We start from the raw sequence: 22,569 nt of genomic DNA, 5'->3' as shown, positions 1-22,569 counted from the left end.
TATTTTTTAAATTTCATAATGGTGGCTGGCTTGTTATGGTTTATTTGATAAAATGGTTTGAGTATTTGTAATTATATAATCATATTTGAACAAGTAGCAGTATAATTATTTTATAGATATGAATTTACACCTTAGTTGTTTGGTTTTGTCTGACTCTTTAAAAATTGCTTATAGGATCATCAATTATAAATTGTCAAAAGTCTTATAGTTCAATAAATATTTGTTGGTGCTTTCAATATAGTCTAAAACTCAAATCCACTGTCCCAGCTATCAAATTTCCAAATTATAAAGAATCAATTATAAATTATTTTGGTATAGCACCCAAAAACATAAGCCAAAACTTTAGAGTTAATGTTAATTTCTGAAATAAAACTTTTTTTTTAGTTATGAAACTTTTTTTCATACTTAGCTTGGCCCCCCTAGGAAAAATTCCTGACTCCGCAACTAGGTGGTTGGGTCACTACAGTTTGAGTATTAGATTTATAGGTTTGATTGGTGGTTGGGTGATTTCTTTTGGTAAATAACTAATATTTAAAAAAAGTAATGAAAAAATTAAGAAAACGATGCTACTAAAAGTTTTAAAAAAAAAAAAAAAAAAAAGGGGGGGGGGGGACTATGCTATAAATGGAAAAAAATGGAATTTTTAAGTCAAATTTAGTTAAAATTTGTGTAATCCCATGCAATGCAACTTATAATATTATTATAACCTCTAGTATGTAAGTATATGGACACACATGGCCACATATTTCCAATTTCTTATGAATACATCCTATAATTACTGAAGAAAATTCATCAAAAAAAAAAAAATTACTGAAGAAAAATTAAGCGAGTAAAACTCACACACTAAGCAACAATGATAAATTTTTATATTTTTTTATTAAGGATGAAAGAACCATATTGGAAATTTCTTGTGTCAAATAAGATCAAGGATAATGTGACCTTAATTCTTCAATTAAAGCATTCAAATCAAAGTAGGATGATCCCCCTTCTTCAACAGCTCTCTTTGCCATCTCCTCAAGTACCATGCCTTTGCCTTGCTCTCATTTCCTCTGTTTCTTCACCCACCATAATTTGCTTCACTGCCCTCTCAATTGCATCCCTCTTGATACTATCTCCAACCACTCCTATCCATTGTCGAACACCAACATCAACCCCAATTTTCAGAACCTGAGTTACTAACTTCTCATTGTAAAATTGCTCTACACTCAAAGGCCATGTGACCATGGGCACCCCTGCAGTCACTTCTTCCAGGGTTGAATTCCACCCACAATGAGTCATAAATCCTCCAACTGCTTCATGGTTAAGAATCAACACTTGGGGTGCCCAACCTCTTAAAATTAGTCCCTTGCCTTCATTCTTTTCACAAATCCTTTAGGCAACCAATCTTCCTCTTCTTTTTCATGTTTTCCTTTCTTCACAACCCAAATGAATTGTTGTTCAGAAGCCTCAAGACCCATTGCAATCTCCATTGCAATCCCCATAGGTCGAGTCGGGCCGGGTCGGTTTAGGGCCTAAGTCGAACTCGACCCGGATGGATCGAGTTGCTAAATTTCGGACACATATTCGACCGAATATTTAGGTCGGATCCGACATTTCGGGTAATGGGTTAACCAAGTTAGAGTTGTCGGTTTGTCAGGTCTGGGCCTCAGATTGGGTCGGAATTTTTGACATAATTAAAATTATCGGAATTTCCTTTTTTTGGGCATTTTTAGCCCAAATTACTCAGCTTGGTAGTTTAATAAACCCTATTGATTTCAGATTGTTTGAATTCCCTATATATTTCAAATTGGACCTCCTTTTACTTAATTTATTTTAAAATAGGGCTTCAAGCTTAGCTTATATTATGAACTACACCAGACTTGTTGGGCCTTCAAGACATATCAAACCCAATATAATCTTGCAAATCCTCACAAATTTTCACAAATTTAAACCTGGACAGAATAACACAACACAACACACCAAAAGGCCTTTTTATTTATTTATTTATTTTAATCACCTGTGATCTCTAAAACAATAGAAGCACCTAAGCAGTACATATCAATCCAAATACATAATCTTTCCCACATTAACCACAAAAAATAAACACAACAAAATAGACTAAAGATAGCACAACCCAACCTACAAAAACCCTAATTTTACCATATTTGATCTATTAAACAACACAATAAGCACTTAGGTATTAAGCTAGTAGCTCAACAACTATTAAACTTGCCAACCAAAACAAATAATATTTCTAGCAACAAATAAATCACAATAGATAATACTATACTGCAATATTCCAATTAATGGATATATATACTTAGTACCATAGAGGCAGTTACTGCAAGTTTTTTGGGCAGTAAACCATAAGGCAAAAAGCTTGCTAGTTATAAAACGTTCCAAGCAATATAATTAGTTACAATAATCAAATACCATAAGTATTTCCAAAAAATAGCTTCCCAAAGCATTGAATGACTACTCCATAGTTTATAAGTCTATAACTAATAGAAAACAAAACCTATGAACTAAGATTTCTTTTCTATATGCATTGACAGTTGAGTATTGCTAGAAGTTAGAAAAGCGATATATCCAAAAAAGCTTCCAAAATATTCCCAAAAAAGCTGCCTTCTTTACAAAATAAATGACCATCCTCCTACAATAGACAAAAAAATATGCAACAAACAATACATTAGTACCAAATACAAGACCAACTAGTAAGGAAACCAAGTTTATAATAGTAAGGGGCTAAAGACAGAATCATACCAAGTCAGTGATTAATCATCAATGCTAATTAAGGGCCATTTGCTTGAAGTGGAACCCTTGCTTGAACTGGTATTTGCTATTACACTTGCTATTGGTTGTTGATTTAAAACTAGAAAAAAATATGAAATAAACACAATAGATTAAATTTTGCTTGAATACATGAGACATTCAATAAAATTAATAGGCTATAAGTTTTAGAATTTAAACATATTACCTAAGTCAGGTAACTCCTCCTCCAATGCCTCTACATCATCCCTTGACTAGCGATGAGAAATTGGAACTGTGGCTTGAAGCCAATTTTGTGAACATACAAGGTTTTGAACCATGAAAGGGGATAGTGAACTTCGAAATGGATCAACGATGTGGCCTCCAGTGCTAAATGCTGACTCAGATGCAATAGTGGAAACTGGTACAGCCAGCACATCCTTAGTAACTTTAGACAACACTTGGTACCTACCACAATTGTCCCTCCACCACTCTAATATCTCAAAATTCACATCCTTTCTACCATCACAGTTTTTAGCCAAATACTTTTCCACCTCATTACTACAACTTACGAATTGCTCAAATTGCAAGAAACGTTCATATCGCAAGTGAACCAACACATATGGATCACTAGCATCACTTTCCAATTATGTCCTCTCACTCCCACTTTGTTCTTGCACATTTGGTGAATGAATAGAAGAGTAAAAATTATACAATTTATACAAAAGATCTTTCACCTTATCAACCATCACTTCTGCCACTGCATTCCCATAAATTCAGAAAAAGAAAACTTCAAAAACCTCAATTTTTTTCTTGGGTCAAGAACCACAGCCACATACAAAAGAGGATTAATTTTCTCCCCTTCCCCCCAAAACTTCTCAAATTTAGTTTGCCTGTTTGTGGCTGTGTTTTTCAAGACAGTGTTTTGGGATTTAACTAAATTAGAAATACTATACTGAATAACAAATATCTCATCATAAAAGGCATTTGAAGTAATGTACAAAGAACTGGAGAATTTCTTCGTGCATTATAAAAAAACCTTAAGAAAGTCACAAATGCCCTACAATTTTGGAAGCCACTCATACAAGGAGATCCCAAACCACCACTATCTTCCTTAGTCCTAAAGTATGACGAATAACCATCATCTTCAAAATCCATTCAAAGGAACACTTTCTCAAATTTTTCAGTAGTTTCTAACATCAGATAGGTCAAGTTCCACCTAGTAGGTACATATACACTAAGAAGACTCTTGGACTCCATACCTAACCTCTCCATAAAACTCCTAAAAGTTTGATGCCTATTGGGTGAGGACTTCACATAGCTCACAACTTCACGCACCTTGGCAACAAGTGCATCAATCTCTTTCAAACCCTCCCCCACAATGAGATTAAGGATATGGGCACAACACCTCATGTGCATGAACTCATTTTCTAAAACTATCCCATTCCAATCTTTAGTCACCCTTTGCAAAATTTAATTGTTGTTAAATTTGAGCTAACATTATCTACTATCAAAGTGAATATCCCATCAATCCCTCACTCACGCAAAGACATCTCAATCTTTCTACCTATAGTCCACCCCTTGTGGTCTTCAACTTAACAAAAATTTAAAATTCTCTTATGCAATTTCCAAGCATCATCAATAAAGTGACATGTGAGACACATATAATTTAAATTTTGAATAGAAGTCCATGTGTCCATAGTGAGACACACCCTACAACCCTTGAAGGATTTCCTTAACTTCTCTCTCTCACTATTATAAATGCCAATCACATCTCTAGCCACAGTTTGACGAAATGGGATATCCTTTAATTGAAGCTTAGGTTGTAAGGTAGTTATATATTTCTTAAACCCATACCCCTTGACATACCTAAAAGGCAACACATCAATTATAATAATTTCGGCCAATGCCTTTATAGAAGCCACAATAGAAAAGGTTGTTGACAGAAAGTGGAACCCATCTTCTCCATCCTTTTTGGGTTCAAAAGCTAATGTTTTCTGCCCTTTAACTAAATCTTCTCTATTAGGGTTCTTGGGACATATTGGCACATGAGCTAACAAATTACCACCTATCTTTATTTTTTCAAAATGGCCCCAAACAACTGACTTTTTCCTACCACTACAAGTACCACTAGCAGGAACTGTCATACTCACTTGGCAAATGAGATGTGTATTCTTCTAATCATTTTATACTTTCAAATAGGCAAATGCCTTTTCAATATATTTTACTTCAATTTTTTTTTCCTCTCCTAAACAGGCTGGAAGAGTTCAAATGAATACACATTCACAAGCGCACAAAGAGATCTATTACAAGAAGATGCTAAGATTATTACAAGCACCCAGATTATGTTCTCATTGATTATCTGTTTGTGCTTTGAGGGACATATATGCCACATAAGTGAAACCTTTTTTTTTTTTTTTTTTTTTGGGACTAGTATTGAGATAAGATAGAGAACCAATAATTTATGTTTGTTAAACCAGTGTTATATTCATTATCTAAATTCCACATAGTCATTCAGCTGGCATAAACTATATATTTCATTCTCATTCTTAGATTTTGAATCATAACTTTGCACCTTCAAATTTTTTGGAACACACATAGACTTAGCAAACGGAACCAAAGTAGTTAATCAAAAGCATATAATGAAATAACATTCAAAGTTCGGCCAGAAAATAAATTCATTTTCAAAGGAAAATATTAGTCTATTACTAAAGGATTGAATTGTTGCATTAAACCGGCATCATCATAGCACTCAATCGTATGACATACTTGTTCTCAATAGCATGAAATATATATATATATATATATATAATCATTACATACGTTTTTTCTTAAACACGTTTCTCAATCCGTTCTTTGTTTAGTATTTTCTAGCTTTGACTTTGTTTTGGTCCAATTTCATTCATCAAAAGAGACGAACAACGCTGAATTATATGATTTTTATTGACCTCCTTTTGGATGAGGAATCTGAATTATAAAATTCCTCCACTGTCAACAACTCTTTCATCAATTCCTTTGAATTTTGAGTTAAAGAAAGTTAAAAGGAACAAGAAAATGTGAGAGATAGAAGAGAGAAGTGGGCATGTGTTTACCACTCGGCCTACTCTTTTCCTGGATTCTTGTCCAATGATGGATTATTCTTTGACCAATTTATAAAAACATACTAAAAAATATTAATCCATTTTACCCCAAAATATCCCTTTTATCCCAAAATATATAAAAAATACATGGGAGCTTTAAAAAAATAAAAATGTTTATGCAGACTTTCCATATTTGCCTACCTTTGCCTATGGGAACATCCGTGCGCTTGGCCAAGAGTGAAAAGGCTGAAGGTTTTCGACAGGGAAAAATCTCCTTCAAATAATTAGAAAGTAATGAGATAAGGGTGTTCGCCTGTTTGGTTTGAGGGGTGGGCAATGGGCCTTTGGGTTTAGAGGTTCCACATGTGTGTAGAGGGTGTTCAGAGGCTTTTATTTATAAAATATTCTTTCATTCATATTAGCATTTTCCATTGATGTCAATTTGGGGTTCATTGCTATTTCAATATTCATTTTTTAGTGCTAGGTTTGTGGGTGAGGTAATTTTTGTGTGCATAAATCTCATCACATTCCTAGGTGTTTTTATGATTGGAAAGTGCATCAACCTTAAATTAAGATAAATGGAAATTTATTGACCTTTAGGGAAAAAAATAAAAGAGCTTTCGATAATAATACTAAAATGATAATGCAAAATAATGAATTGGTCTAATTCAGTCTATTTCAGTCCACTTCGGTCTGATTTGGTCCATTTCGATCCACTTGCTTCAATTTCGGTCAACTTTGGTCCATTCGGTCCATTTCTGTCTATTATAATCGATTCGGCTCAAGTTAGTCTATTTCGGTCTATTTGGTCTATTCGGTCTATTTCGGTCCACTTTCCTTGAATAAAGTTTCTTTTCCGATTCATTACCAGTTTTTTTTTTTTTTTTTTTTTTTTTAAACATTTAAGAATTTTAATTGATAAAGGGCTTTAATTTTTTTTTCGTAGCACAAGGAACTTCTTAAATAGATTAGTGAGGAATTGGAGTTTATTTGTATTGTAGTACTCTATTACAGACTCTCTTTTTATATTGATTGTAAATAGTGCAGACCATTAAAAGATACAAAATCTTACAATCTTATATTCTTATTTATAGACCTGATAAAATTTTCGGTATTAAAAAACATGGAAAGGACATTTAGAAAAAAAAAATTAAGAAAGAAAATTAAAAAATATATATTATAGCGGTCACGAAAACAAAACCTCTGTAACAGATATAAACTATAACGCAAAAATCTTGCCGCGTTTTTTTTTGTTTTTTTTTGTTTTTTTTTTTTTTTTTGGCACCGATTTTGGCTGCTACAAAAGGCCTATTTTTCTATAGTGACATGGCATATTTATTTATTGCATGTCTACATGAAATAGGTGTTGCCAAGAACCAAAGATTGAGAGATAGAGATAGAGATGTATGAGATCAAAGAAGAGTTTTTTTTTTTTTTAGATGAAAGAGAATGAAGTTTTTATTAAGAAAAGCCAGCTAAATCAGTCTAAATTTTCGAAAAAAACTGTAATGATCTTCCATCCACATAACAAAGTTTGAGATAAGAGTTGAAATATATATTTTCACATGAAGCAAAGTAAAAGCTGTATTCATATATGATGTTGGGAAAAAACATTAAGCATACATGATAACATGTTTTCTTGGTTAATATACATAATAAGAGAATAGAATGAATTCAATCTAGAAGGAAAATATTTACTATAATTTCTAGAAGAATGATGGCATATATATTGTGCAATTTAACCGTCATCATCACATCACCCAGTTGAATTATATACTTGTCCCTCAACAGAACGCCGAATATCATACCAATATATTTCAAATTTTATACTTCTTTTTCCATTTCAGTCAAAATCTGTCAGTTCAAAGAGCATTTCTGTCTTGATTTCCAGCATACAGTGGTCTAAATTGGAAAACTCAGATTATACTAGTTGACTCCTTTTTGGTTTGAGGGAAAATCTCTACTCTATTTTTAACAACCCAATATTAAGTGGAGCTCCCTTTCGCAATTCTTATTTTTACTTTTGAGAGAGTGCTTTCATATTGTTGAAAAGTCTAACGACACTTTATTATTATACTGCTATACATATGCATCCTTTAGTGATTTGCCAAAATAAACTTGGTTTTTGCATAGGTAATGTCATTGTAGATGTAAGTGAATTTGCTTGTAAAGTCTATAATATGGAACTTGGTTTTTTTTTGGGATTGGAGAATTGAAGGGTGGGCAATGATTCTCACCTATTTGGCTATTTGTTTCTGTGTATAATTTGCATTGCACTGTTCACGCTTTAAATGTAAAAAAAGTTATATATATATATATATATGGACATTTAATGTGAAATTATAGATGTTACATGGTGTACATCAATGAATATATAAGAACATTTTTCCTTAAGGAGATGACTGTGTACCAAACTACCAAAGTGTTTAAAGTTTAAACCAATATAGGGAATTTTTTTAAATTCTTTTTTTTTTTTATTAAAGAACAAGAAGAATAAGAAAGAAAGAAAGAAAAGGCCCTAAAGGAAAAACTGTGAGGGCACACAATATATATATATATATATATATCATAAAAGAGATGAGTTCAAGTTACACCTGGTGTAACTCTTTAGAGTTACACCATTTTTAAACCATTGGATTTAAGTAGATCTAACGGTTAAAAAAATACACTCATTAATGCTGATATTCTGATAAGGATCTTATTTATCATCCTTGTTTATAACATTACATAGCTATCTCTAATTCCAAAAATAGGTATATTTTTCCCCTTTGTTTGAGAAGAAAGCCATGGATTACTTCATCATTATCTTGGTGTTTTTTTTTTTTTTTTTTTTTTGCGTTATTCCAAAATGTTATAATCTTAAGAATGAACTGAACAACATGATTACCTAAACAAAAATCCAAATCAAAAACACTGTTTAACCCTTAAAAATTTACAACGTTCTACGCATGTAATCTATATATATATATAAAACCGAAACCTCTGCTGGCACCACAATTTTCCACGTCAGCACAATATTTAAAAAATAAAAAATAAAAATAAAAACATTATAACACCTCAAAACCCTAGCAACATTACCCCTCTCTCAAGTTAAGAAATATAAAACCACAGTTAATTTTCCACGTCAGCACAATATTTAAAAAATAAAAAACCGAAGCCTCTGCTAGCACCACAATTTTCCACGTCAACAAAATATTTAAAAAATAAAAATTAAAAATAAAAACATTATAACACCTCAAAACCCTAGCAACCTTACCCCTCTCTCAAGTTAAGAAATATAAAGCCACAGTTTCTGCAAACTCTCTCTCTCCAAACGTAAATATCAAATTCAACCCTTTTAATTTCTCTTTATATTTTTTAGGCTTCTATAGAGTTATAGTGAGTTATGCTGATTTTGTTTTTTGTGTGTGTGTGTATAGATGGTCATAATACTCCGGTATTCCAAGAGAAGTTTGTGTTTTCGTTAATTGAAGGCCTTAGAGAGATAAGTGTTGCAGTTTGGAACAGCAATACAAAAGACGATTTCATTGGCAACAGAAAGTAATTACTTTGTCTCATATTTTTGTTTTTTGAATTGATTTTGTGTGATTTTTAGACCCTTTTGGATCAATTTTGTTAATTGGGTGTTTTTTTTTTTTTTTTTTTTTTTTTTTTTTATAGGGTCCAATTGGGGAAGGTTCTTTCAAAGGGTTACGATGACCGCACTTGATGTCTGTATACTAATAGTGGGGGTAAGTGCTATAAATTACTAACCCTTTTAAGTGTATAATCTGTTTCTAAAATTATCTATAATATTTTGTCTTCCGAAAATTTTATCTCTTTAATTTTAGTATATTGTGTTTCTTAAGCTATAGACAAATTTTCTTTGTTTCTTATTTTCAATAATAAATCATTTTATTGCAATACCGGTAATTGTTTGAGAAATCCAATATGTTCATATCTCTATAGAATAGAGAATAATAGAAGCCAATTTTATTACAACTACTTAAATTGAGTTGACTTAATTCCGTACAATTACAAAGTATAGCATGAAAGATAATAGAATTAATTGTTATAATTTTTATTTTCTTTCCATGTTTTTATTGTTGATGAGAAATTAAGGCTCAGTTGCACAATATGTGTAAATTCTTCAGAAGGCTACTTTAAATAGTAAGTCAATGTGTCTCTTACATTTGGGTATTAGTTAGAATTATTTTCAAATGATTGTACCAATAAAAGTGAATGTGTATAAATTTTGTTTAACTATCCCGTGCATCGCACGGGTTAGCAACTAGTATATACAAATTAACAAATATCCCAATAAGCCTAACACGCATTTTCCTTCTTGCCGGAGATCAGATGATGAAATAAACTTAACCACCACAAAGACCAAGACCCCCACTGCCGCCATGATCACCTGTGTTGTCTTGTAATAACTCTTGCTCCGGTTATCGCAAAGACACAAATTCATCTTGTTCATCTTTGTTAGATGGTATACTTTTGATTTGATTTGATTTTTTTAATTGAGTTACATTGTTTGTATAAGTTTTTTTTCAACCCATAAGACCAAACCCAACCAATCATTTATGTAATTTTTTTTTTTGAGATATAAATATATTTTTAGTACCCTTATTTTAATTTTATTCTTAATGATTTGATTAGTTCAAGTTTTTGATTCATCAGATTCTATGTAGCTGTTGAGGTGAAACCTTATGAAAATGGAGGTGGAAGAGCAATGGAGAAGAGAGAAACGTGTAGTGGATGAGAAAGAGAGAGCAGAGAGAAAAATATACGTATTTTTGGAATTAGAGATAAGTATGGAATGTTATAAATAAAGATAATAAATAAGATCCTTATCAGAATATCAACATTAATGAATGCATTTTTTTGACCGTTGGATCTACTTAAATCCAATGGTTTAGAAAAAGTGTAACTCTAAAGAGTTAAACCAGGTGTAACTTGAACCCATCTCATCATAAAATAGTAATTAGAGAAAATACAAAAGAAAGGTCTTTTCTATTTCTTTTTTAGTATCTATCATTGGCCAAAGGCTAAATCCATATATGAACGTATATAATGCGTCCGCCAAGTGGAGAACTGAAAACATAACTTTTTGATGGAGCTTTTACATTGTATTTTCCAACTCTTGCCTACTCAATTTTGAAAAAAAAGGTCAATTAGGCTAGTTTGCACTTCTCTCTCTCCCCACTTTCATTCCATCTATACCAATATAAATACCCACTTATGTAAACCTATCATTACTAAGAATTAACATCTAGCTCTTTGTTTGTATCTCGCCCTCTTAATTATTTCACTTTCTAGTCACTTTCGTAAGTTGCAAATCATACTATGGGTTTCACAATTGCACAAGGACTCATGCATGTGTTGCTAATTGCTTCCACAATGGCAGTTAGCACAGCCAACAAGGGTTGGCAATTTGGGAATTGGCCTTACCATGGCCCTTATCACCCCAATAATACACAAACTTCCAACAGGATCATCGTGGGTGATTCCTACCACTGGAATTATGGCTTTAACTACACCAATTGGGCAATCAAACATGGCCCTTTCTACCTAAATGACACTCTAGGTGAGCTTGATTACTTTGCTATTGCTACTTGTTAATTACATATTGCCATGCATAGTTCAGGTTGTAAAATATAGTGACCAAAATCATATTTTTAAACCGCTTGTGTTTTTATGACAAGTTATAAAATTCATCAAGATATCAAAATAGTCAATTCTAACTTTGAACTTTTTCTTCACTTTATTTATTCATAGATTATCAAGTTGGATCCTTAAAGGGACATGAAAATGTGTGCAATTTTATTTTTTTTGTTGTATGCAAATATGCATAGAAAATAATTGTTTATATAATGTTGATTGCAGTTTTCAAATATGATCCCCCAACTCCCAAAACATTTCCTCACAGTGTTTACTTGCTACCAAACCTCCGGAGCTTCATTAAATGTGACCTAAAAAATGCCAAGAAGTTGGGAAATGTGACACAAGGAGTTGGGGAGGGCTTCGAGTTTGTGCTGAAAAGGCCATGGCAACCTCACTACTTTGCTTGTGGTGAGCGCAATGGCTTTCATTGCATGAATGGAACCATGAAGTTCTTTGTGATGCCAATATTCCGCTGGTATAGATAATTATTAGAGAATGTGCATGCCATGGGAAATTTTACTTACTACTATCTTTTTATGTTTGTTGTATTTTAGCAAATAATGAGAGTTTATATATATATATATATATATATATATATATTACAAAAACTACTCTAAACTATCACCCAATTTTTGATGTGTTACCTAAATTTTGAAACTGAGCAATCAATCCATCAACTTCACTTAAAATTACAAATAGCCTATATTATTATGATTATTATTATTAAATTAAATGAATTTAACTCTGAGGGATTTTTAATATTATTTAAGGAATTAAATGAATGCAAGTTTAGAAGGGAAGACAAGAGGCGATTTGACTGAAATTATTTTAAATCACTTGGAAACTATTTGTAATTTTAAATAAATATTAAGGGATTGGTTGCTCATCTTAAAGATTATGAGTCACATTCTAAATCGAGTAATTTTTTTTTTCCCTTTCCATGTCCTTACAGACAATGTTATGAGTTATGAATGATTGAGATGATAGAGAATAAATGTATTACTTGTGACTGGGTATTCATGCTCCACGGAGGTGCCTCTTGCATCCTTGCTTTTTTTTGAGAAGCTCCTGCATCCTTGCTAGTCTTACTGTAATATTTACAATTATATATTGAAAAGTCGAAATCTTCTACAATTGGAAATGTTTGTGACATTTGGCATAATGATCAATGTTTGTCAACGCACAAAATCATTACTTGGATGTACATGGAGATGGTTTGGAATTCTATTAATATCCCAATATCAGCTTATTTGATTTGATGATGATCACCACCAAAGAAGATATAAAAATGTAGCTTGAAGGTGAGCTAACCAGCTAACTACTTAAGGCCAGAGGCTAGAGAGCACGAGTATGGGTATGGATACGAATATGTGTACAATGTGACTATATGAGCATTTTTTGAAAAATTATAACATGACACAATGGTATAACACAGATAACATAAGTACGGTACTTCAAATGAAGTGTTCGTCCTCCCTAGTTAGTAGTTAGTAAGGGAAAACAAATTACAAATACGATGATAAATGTTTTAGCGCAAAAGCTGTCATGTTTGGTTTAAATATTCGAATTAATTTTTATAAAGACGTAGTGTATATATAGACATTTACATTATCCAACAAAAAATTGTCCCATAATTTGTTTCCCTCATATAGAAGAACGGAAAATATCACATACAATCATAACCATATTAAATGTTTATTTGCTATATAATTTTTATATTTGTATTAAAAAATATATGAGTGAATAAAAAAAAAGGCAAGAAGGCTTAATTGGAGTTCATCTCACAATGAGGTGTTATATTGTAGGGATGTTAGGAAGATAATATGGATGGGAAGACTGATTAAGGATTTTTTTTTTTTTTTTTTTGATAAAATATAAAATGTATAGGGATGCTACTTGACCAAAAAGTTTAAGATAAAAAGTTTGAACCTAATTATGTTATATTACCTAATTATGTTATTATTATTATTATTATTATTATTATTATTATTACACTTTCTATTGCTTAGTGTGCCTTATCTTTTAAGCATAATCAAAATGAAATGAGTATTTCTAAAAATTTCTAAAGTGAGAATGTTAAAGTATTCTCTACATTTTTATTAGAGAGGTACTACGTCTATAATATTTTCATAACAAATCATAAGTGGTTAGTTGTTATTGGTTTTAATTTGAACTTACAACTGAAATTACTTTTCTACCCTACCAATAACAACCCATAACAACTTGCCACATAAAATTTATTGTGAAAATATTATGGACATATCATTTCTCTTTTTACTACAAGATAAGAGAAGTAAAAAACCAATAATTCATGTTTGTTAAACTAGTGTGATGTTCATCATTTAAATTCCAGGTAGTCATCAGTTGGCATATTCTATTTCATTCTCACTCTTAGATTTTGAATCATGAATTTGCACCTTCAAATATTGTGGAACACACATATACGTAGCAAAAGGAACCAATTTTTTGTTTTTAGAAGAAAAAAAAATTAATTAAATTCCGAAGAAAAAATATTATATGATTAAAGGAATATGTAGTTACATAAAACCGTCATCATAACATCACTCAATCGTATGACATACTTGTTCTCTCAATAGCATGAAATATATATTATATAATCATTACATACGTTTTTTCTTTAACCACGTTTCTCAATCCGTTCTTTGTTCAGTAGTGTATTTTCTAGATTTTTGACTTAGTTTTGGTCTAATTTCATTAGAGACAACCAGCGCTGATTTACATGATTTTTGTTGACCCCCTTTTATTTGAGGGAAGAATTATAAAATTCCTCCACTATCAACAACAACCCATTCATCAATTCCTTTGAATTTTAAGTTAAAGAAAGAAAAAACGACCAAGAAAATGTTGGAGGCCAAATATACTTTCCATTGGTTAGTATGAGAGAAACACATGAATTTAAATACTCTCGTGTTTTTTTATTAGTAAAAAATGATAAGCTTTCTTACCCAAAAATAAAAATAAAAATAAAAATATGGGAGCTTTGAAAAAAATGAAAATATTTATCCAAACTTTCCATATTAAGCCCACCTATTGAGTTGAGTCATTGACCAAGCACACAGAACACGCCCAAAATACATTAGTTTGGTAGCAGAAGCAAGGAAGGCGATTTCGTACCGTACCAGCCGGTTCCGTCAGAATATTCTGTTCCGGTGCCTAAATCGGTACAAAAACAAGGCTGAATCGTATCGCCCAAAATACCGGGGTGTACCGGCTTGTTTCGGCTATTCCGACGAATTTCGGAGCTTTTGGGCAGTATTTTTGTTTCGGACCAGTACAAATATAACTGGGTTTTTTTAATAAAAAAAACTTAATACTTACAGCAACCAGTGACTATCATTGGAGCATCAACTTGCTAGATCATCAACAACATCATCTTCTTCTTCGTTTTAGCCACTTAGATCTTTTTAGCCATTGTAATCGCTCCCTTCTTCGTCTGCTCTTTCCCTGCTTCATCTGCTCTGCTTGTTTAAATTCTTTCTCTACTTTTTTGAGAAGCTTTCTCTACTTGAATGTTTTAAATTTTACATTAATGTTGGACTAGTATAAGCTATACTGTTGTACCTACGTTTCTAGATTCAACTCAGTTTCTCTTGGTTTCTCCGCCAGAACCATAAAAGCCTCTTATTTTATTTGCTTTTCCCAAAGCCACGTGACTCACATTGGTTCTTATCTCTTGCTTATTTTGCTCTTTCAATTACTTTTTTATTTTTTAATCAATTGCTTAGATGGGCAAGTGTCAACTTCTAGTGGCATGGAGTTTACTCTATTTAACTAATTACGTGGGTCATAAAATCTCCCCCGTCCCAGTTTGTTCAATGTTCCTATTATACTTTTACTTTATTTTCAAAACTAGTATTTAAAAAGAAAACTAACAAATATTTTAAAAAAAATTCAATCTAAGTGGAGCACCTTTTTAATTGCCTCATTAAGAATAACTCTTAAAAAAAAAAAAAAAAAACTGATAAATTTATTTAAATGTAGTTTTGTAAATTTATATATTTTTATAAGGCATACAAAACAATAAATGATATTCCCTTAAAAAATTTGACTTTTCAAACAGGACAAATAAATTGGGATAAAGGGAGTAGAAATTTAGCTATTCTTAAAATGTATTATCAAATTCTTTAAGTCGTAAAGAACATGGAAGGTATAGGCTCTAAGAGAATTATTATTATTATTATTATCAAGGGCATAGCTAGGAATAATTACTTGGAGGGGGGGGGGGGGCAGGTTGTAGTAGAGATATACTAAATATAATTCATAAGTCTATTGAATACAAAATTATCAACTTTCATATATCATCATATTCTTATACATTAATGAACATGAAAAACTGTCTAGTTCAATATAGACATACAAAAAAGATTGTGAGGTAGCAAGGTAGCAAGTTAAACAACAAATTGCATCCCTTGAAGGTGAGTATTCCAACCAATTTGAATGTGATTCAAACCACGAAGATTGAAAACTATGACGATGATTGTTCGGTCCTTTGTATGGATGCTCTATGTTTCTAGGTTGATATGGACCGATTATGAGATAAGCATGTCGAATTTCATCTTGTTTGTTGACAGGGAATTCATGTATTTGTTTACGTGATCCTAGATCACGGTTTATTCTACTATTCATACTTCAATATTTATTTCAGTTGTTGAGAAAAAAAGAGAGAAGTGAGATGAGAATGACTGAATAAGATACCTTGAGGAATTAAGGTGAGGGCTTGAGGTTGAGGTGATGAATAAGTTAGCGGACTGGTGGAGGCTGCGGGTGTCACGGCAAGCAAGTGAGGAGATTGTTTCCAAGGCAGAGGCATGACACTATTGGAGGCGTGAATTGAGAACTGAGAAGGAAAAAAAACAAGGTGTAGGCATGACATTCAGATTTTTCTCTATTTTTTGATTAGGTATTTTAGATTTGGGGTTGAATTAGGCTGGAAGTGTGTTTAGTTTAGAGGAGAAAATTTTTATTATATTAAGGATTTGGGGCTAGCTGGGGGGGCTGGATGTGGGCCAAGGTTTTTCTTTTATTTGAAGTTGTATTGGACTTGAACTCTAGCAGAATTGTTGAAATAATTTTGGGGGGGCCAGATATCAATTTTTAGTGGGGCCCAATTCAATTTTATGTATACTCTAAGGGAAATTTGAAAATTGGGGGGGGGGGGGGGCCTAAGGCCCCCCCATGGAGCCAAGTGGCTCCGCCCCTGATTATTATTATTATTATAATAGTGGTAATCTCGAAACGGTACACCGGTACCAAAATATTCCGTGCCAATAACTAAACTGAAACGGCCTCCAGTACGGTATTGACTCCCTTGAGCGAAAGTCCTCAATGTAATAGCGTCCAGAGACCCAAGTATTGTTGGACATAGCCTCTATGTAGGGAGCACATGTGTTTTCTGCAGGGCTATACTAAATTCGTAATACAAATGTAGTCTTAACAACAACCGAATAAAATTGGAAGTTTGAGCCTATTATTGTGTTTGTTTGTTTTTATATATATATATATATATGCTACAAACAAAGGGTGTCGTTCAGAGGGCACTGGGGGCGGAAGCATAAATAGGCTACAGATGTAGTTCTAGTACAAGTGTAAACTAGGCTAGGAGAAAGAGCCATTTAGGTTTACAAAGTATTTCTGGATACAAAGTAAGACTAGAGCTCTGAGGTAGTATCTAAAACTAAGCCTTGTGAAAGGTCAGTCCGACTAAGCCTGCTGAAGACTAGAGCCAAAGGGTTCCTTTTATAGCTGGAGGGAGCCTTGGATCAGATCAGGAGACTGCGGGAATCACGGAAGGTGAAATGCTTTTACCTTCAGGTGAATATCTTTTCAGCCGAAAGCAAACAATCACTTCAATGATCTTGTCAGGGCACTGTTGAGTGAACAGTAACTGGTCACTATTTATGAACAGTGTTTTGTCCCCTTGCTTTTCTAAACAGTAACTCTGCATAGTGTTCTGGACTGTGCAGTGAATAGTCTTCTGTCGGCAACTCTGCTGGTGCGGGTACTGTTCCTGGAATAGTAACTGGATTTGCAAAGGTGGATTTTTGAGCTATTCAAGGGCGCCTGGAGCTGTTCTTGAGCGTCTGGGAGCCGAAAATGCCTAATCAGTATCATGGCCAGATGGGTACCCATCATAGGGATCCCATGGAGGGTCATAGTCACAATTGTGCTCATGATACTTGGCATATTTGTCACATAAACCACAGTACAGGATAGGTTGATAATCTGCCTGTTGCAGAACTAACTGTCTGGGCTAAATGTAGTCAATTCTTTCGGTATGGAGGGCTTCGGAGTATGACCTGGTGGTGAATACTGTAATCCTGCCAGTATTTCCAACAAAATGGTAATTCTGCCATAGCTCGCTGGTGACATCTATAATCTCATTATTGAAGTAACCTCTCCAGCAATCTGCAAGAGTTTTAGGGTCTTCATTATGGAGATAAGAGTCTCCTTCATACCAAGGACCATTCTGGGTGTATCCATTGATGAGTACCAAATGATGTGCAGGTTGGACATTCATCCAATTGTTTCTGTCCCATTGTGGGAGAGTACTCCAGCATCTGATGGAGACAAAAGGCCTTTTGATTTTTGAGACAACCTGTCGGACGATCTATGGGAACTGGTTGATTTGGTCATGGCTTGTTAGCTTGATGAGCCCGATGAAGCCATATTCAAACATCTGTGAAAGCCAGCTTGGATCTTCTTCAACAGACTAATCTTCATAGTTGATTATTAGGCCGAGGAAGGGATGTTTCTTTTCATAGACCCTGTGGCTGCTTCCAAAGTATTTTTCCCAGGTTGACTGGATGAAAGCATTTTCAACAACATCTTCACCATAAACTGGGAAATGGGTGATGACCATAATTTTGAAATGTTTGAACCATTGGTCACATGATTCAGACATAGCCTTGCTTCCCAAGATACGTATTTGTATATCGGAAGGCAAGTTGGCAACAGCACTTCTTAGCTGGTCTTGAGTCTTAAGACTTAACCTAGCATAATCTGTGCCCATAACAGTCATTTTATGCATTGAATGGATATCCTCTTTGCCAAAGAGTTGACTAAAAGACATTCGGCCTATTTCAATTTCTGCCTCAAGGTTTACTAGGTGTATTTCTAGTGCTCTAAGGGTTTTCTGGAAAAGGCGATTGTTGCTTTGGGTAAAGGCTCTTTGAAGGTTATCAAGGACAATTTTGATGGAGGGTGGAAGTCCTGTATACACTTCATTTGCAAATTGGAAATTCCTGGATAAAACTTCATGTAAAGTAATGGCCATATTGCCACCTGAAAATGTTATTTGAAGCAGAACATGTTCTAGAAGGGATGTTACTTCCCTGGGTGCTGTTTCAGAAGAAGCGCTTTCATGCCTTTGATAAGGAGAACCCTGGACAGGGGCTTTTCCTTTGTTCCTGCTTGAAGAAGCCATTTTCCACTTACTAGTGGGGCAAGTATAATGGGTTATTTGCTTTTTTCCCTGCCATGTATTAACAAAATGGTTATTTTTAAAAACATTTTCGTTAAAGTCATGAGATGTCATGGGGCAAATACTTTTATGCTGAATGCATGAGATGAGACATGATGAAAGTTTATGAAACTGATTGAGGTTCAAAGGTTCATCATTTGAGAAGGGAGTGGAGGAGTGATCAAGATTCTTTTCTTGATTTTCTGAAGTGATTTTGGCATTGAGGAGGTTAAGATTTCTATAAATAGAAACTTTTTGGAGACTTTCAATCTCTTTAGGTTCTGGGTTCTTAAGAAACTTAAACTTGACTGGTTGGCCAAAAGGATGGGTAGTGATTCCTTCACTATCCGTGATGAAAGGATATAACAGACACATGAATGGGTTTCCTAGAATGACCCTATCTGTCATATTTTTGACAAGAACAAAGGTGGTTTTGAAACACGCATTGTCTTGGCAAACATGTGCTTTTGGGATTTTGAATTCAATCTGCATTTTTCCTCCACTTGCGGAAGTCAACCTTTCTTTGGTTTTCCGAAAGTATTTAGAGGGAATGATTCCTTCTTGAATGCAGTTGAGGTCAGCACCTGAATCTATTAGGGCAACTACCTCGAATTGAAAATCCTTGCTGATGACAATCCTGACTTTGGAATGCCATTTCTGGAAGTTAATTCTACTGATGGTTTGCAAGAACGATCCATTGGATGGTCTTGGTTCCATATCTGCAGTAGGGTTAACTGTTTCATCTATTTCTTCATCAGAAGGGTTTTGTAATGAGGTTCCTTCCTCATTGCCTTGGTGAGAAGAATACTCCAAATTTTTGACTCTTTAGTCCATGAGACCGTGATCAACCCTAAGGATGACTAATTCTTGCTTAAGGTTTCTCATTTCTGATTTGGTATCCTTAATCTCTTTCTGGAGATCTTGGACAGTTATCTCTTTCTTGGATTTGGTAAACCTGTTGTAGATTTTCTCCAAATCAACTTTGGGTTCCTGAAACTTAGGTTTGGATGTACTGGCTTCCTTAACTAAGGTTTTGTGGAACTCACTAAGTCTTTGAAATTTCTCTTCTGGATCCTTGATCTGTTCTATGAGATCTAGGAGCAATTCTTCTTGTTTAGAAAGAACATGGATAGTCTTGTTCCTACAACAACTATCTTGACAGGTTAGGATTTCATATGTGTCACTAGAGGAACTAGAAGATACTCTAGAGGTTTCAGAAGATGTTCTAAACAATTGTTGTTTCTCTTGATCACTGGACTCACTACTTGGGTGATCGAGTTCTAAGAGTTTGAAGATTTCTTCCTTGTTGGTTTGGTCACTAATGAGAGTATTGATAAGGGATTTGGCCTTAGCTTTACACTCTTTCTGGAAATGACCTTTCTTTCCAGAAATGACCTTTCTTTCCACACTTAAAGCATGTTCCTGATGTTTTAGGTGGGAAATCTCTTGTGGATTTGGATTTTCCTTTCTTATAGAAATCATTAGTTTTGAACTTCTATTTTCTATAATGTTTGGAGGCTGTTTTCTTCCTATAGGATTTCTCAAAGGGTTCTTCACCTCTGTGTTTGGATTTCCTTTTAGGGATGATTGAAGGTAAGCCATATTGGGTACAGAAATTTCCTATTTCATACTTGGCTTTGCTTTTGTTGGCTTGACTCTAGATTTTGAGATCTCTACACATTTTCATTCCTTCATTTCGGATTGTGCTTGAGATGTCTCCATAGGTTAGGTTATCATAATCTATGACACCTAAAGGACTAGCAAGAGTTTCTTTGACCTTCTGTCCAAACAATGTGGGTAAGCCATTGATAAACTTCTCCTTCCAAAATGGAGAGTTACAATCGCTTCTATGCATGACACAGGTGGTGAATACGTCTTCATACCACCGGTATTCTCCAAGGTTCTTACATCTAAGGTTACTTAACTGGTCATAAATCCTAGATGTGATATTACTGGGTTTACCTATGAAGTGTTTCATAATCGTATAGATCAGGGTATTGACTCCATCAGGATCACCTCTTCCTATGTGTTCGTCAAAGATAAGGTTCTCATCCTTATCTTTTTGAACAGCATGTTTAATGTCTTCCTTGGATGCTTCTGTCAAGCAGTTGTTCCACCAAACTAACAGTTTTCCTGTGAATCCTAAAATTATAAGCTCTACAACCTCGGTATTTTGAATGCCATCATTTAGATAATTATTGGCTACCATGGTTATGTGCTGGATTTTGTTTAGGATTTCTTGTTCGGATAAACCATCTATGTTCCATTCATAGAGTTTACCACTGGATATTGTGAACTGGGTGGATCTTTCCTCATACTAGAGGTCAGGGGTTGTAGGCCTGGGATACCAATTCTTGATAAGGCTGGTTGGGCTCACCTTGGGTTGGTAAAGCTTATTTACCTGTAAACCTCAAAGTTGGTCTTCTATGTGTTCTATCTCCTTTTCAGTTTCTGAGGAGATTGTACTTGAACTGCTAGAAGTTGTATGGGCATTTAGGGTTTTAAGCCTAGGATCCCTGCTGGTTGTGATGGATCTGGTGAAGGGGTGACTGGTTCCTTTTTCACAAGATCTTCAAGCTTTTGTGCCACTATTTGTAAGGCTGTTTGGTCCTTAGGTTTGAGGCTAGCTTGTCTGGTTGTGGGGAGCTTGACTAAGGGTTTTTCTAGAGTCTGGATTGGTTTGCTAGGGTTTCCTGGTTGGAGGAGAACCTTGTTGTCAATCCTATCTTCTATCCTATCAAGCTGTTTTCCTATGACTCCTAAACACTGATTGGTATAGTTGTTTTGCTCTATCACCTTCTTAACAACCTTTTCTTCTGGGGTTGTTGTACACTTAAAGGGAGAGGTAATAATATCAGTGCCATGGTGGTTAAAAAGTAAGGCTTCTTGGGGAGGATGGCTAGACCTAACAATTTCTGGTTTGCTAGAACTTGGTGCATCCTTTTTGGGGAGTAACTTCCAGATGGTTTTGGAAATGACACAAGACTTTCTATGCCATTTGAAATGTTTCTCAAAGTATTCAAAGAAAGGATAATCAGCTTTTACCTCTTTCATGAATAACTTCCATTTCTCCAAAACTTCAATCTTTTGTTCCTTGGTATTGTTGGCTCTATAGGCTTCTCTCTTAACTCTGTTATTTTCAGAATTAAAATCCTTTTCAAGAGCGTCCATATCAGGGATGAACTCTTTTGTCAACATCATGAGTTGATAGTCATATTCATTTTCTTGATGAATAGGATTTCTCATATCAGTTCCTGATGGTGAAAGAGGCTTAAGACTGTCCTGACTGTTGCTGTCTTCTTCTTGATCAACAACTGAGTCTTGTTTGGTTGTGTAATAAGGGGTACTAACCTGGGAATGGTCTTTAACACCTTGAAACTGTGGACCTAAATCTCTTCTAGATGTGGGAAAGGGAGCTCGTGTTCTAGACGAACTACACTGGGATGCAGGTCTATCTTTAAGGAGGATAGTTGGCTGCCTAAGGGGTTGGCGTAGATCTATGGATCTAGACCTTGGTTCCTGATGTTCCTGGTACAGATCTGCCGAAAATCTGGGCTTGGGTTCATCATATTCTAAGGGTGACCTATACCTAGATTGGTCAAAGCTAAGTCTAACCGTTCCATCGGCTAACTGCTG

The 22,569-nt window shown here is 34.2% G+C and overlaps 3 protein-coding genes across 5 annotated transcripts in view; 1 reads left to right on the top strand and 2 right to left on the bottom strand.

The window, feature by feature from the left end:
- LOC126707389 (scopoletin glucosyltransferase-like) overlaps positions 1–22,569 on the bottom strand; it is a 98,587-nt gene that overhangs the window by 33,605 nt on the left and 42,413 nt on the right. The window lies entirely within an intron of this gene.
- LOC126707394 (scopoletin glucosyltransferase-like) overlaps positions 1,015–22,569 on the bottom strand; it is a 29,935-nt gene continuing 8,380 nt past the window's right edge. The window contains exons 2-3 of the mRNA XM_050407011.1: positions 4,834–4,839; positions 1,015–1,344 (exon numbers count right to left, since the gene is read on the bottom strand). Of these exons, the coding sequence (XP_050262968.1) occupies positions 1,015–1,344; positions 4,834–4,839 (336 nt within the window). The remainder of the gene's footprint in view (positions 1,345–4,833; positions 4,840–22,569) is intronic.
- Positions 11,060–12,030, top strand: LOC126707395 (uncharacterized). Its single transcript, XM_050407012.1, has 2 exons — positions 11,060–11,376; positions 11,676–12,030. Exons 1-2 carry the CDS (start codon positions 11,136–11,138, stop codon positions 11,936–11,938), a joined length of 504 nt encoding a protein of 167 aa, XP_050262969.1. The 5' UTR covers positions 11,060–11,135; the 3' UTR covers positions 11,939–12,030.

Source organism: Quercus robur, chromosome 11 (assembly GCF_932294415.1).
Source record: "Quercus robur chromosome 11, dhQueRobu3.1, whole genome shotgun sequence".
Classification (NCBI taxonomy): domain Eukaryota; kingdom Viridiplantae; phylum Streptophyta; class Magnoliopsida; order Fagales; family Fagaceae; genus Quercus; species Quercus robur.
The sequence above is the reverse complement of the archived record's forward strand: the minus strand, read 5'-3'. Positions and strand labels throughout refer to the sequence as shown.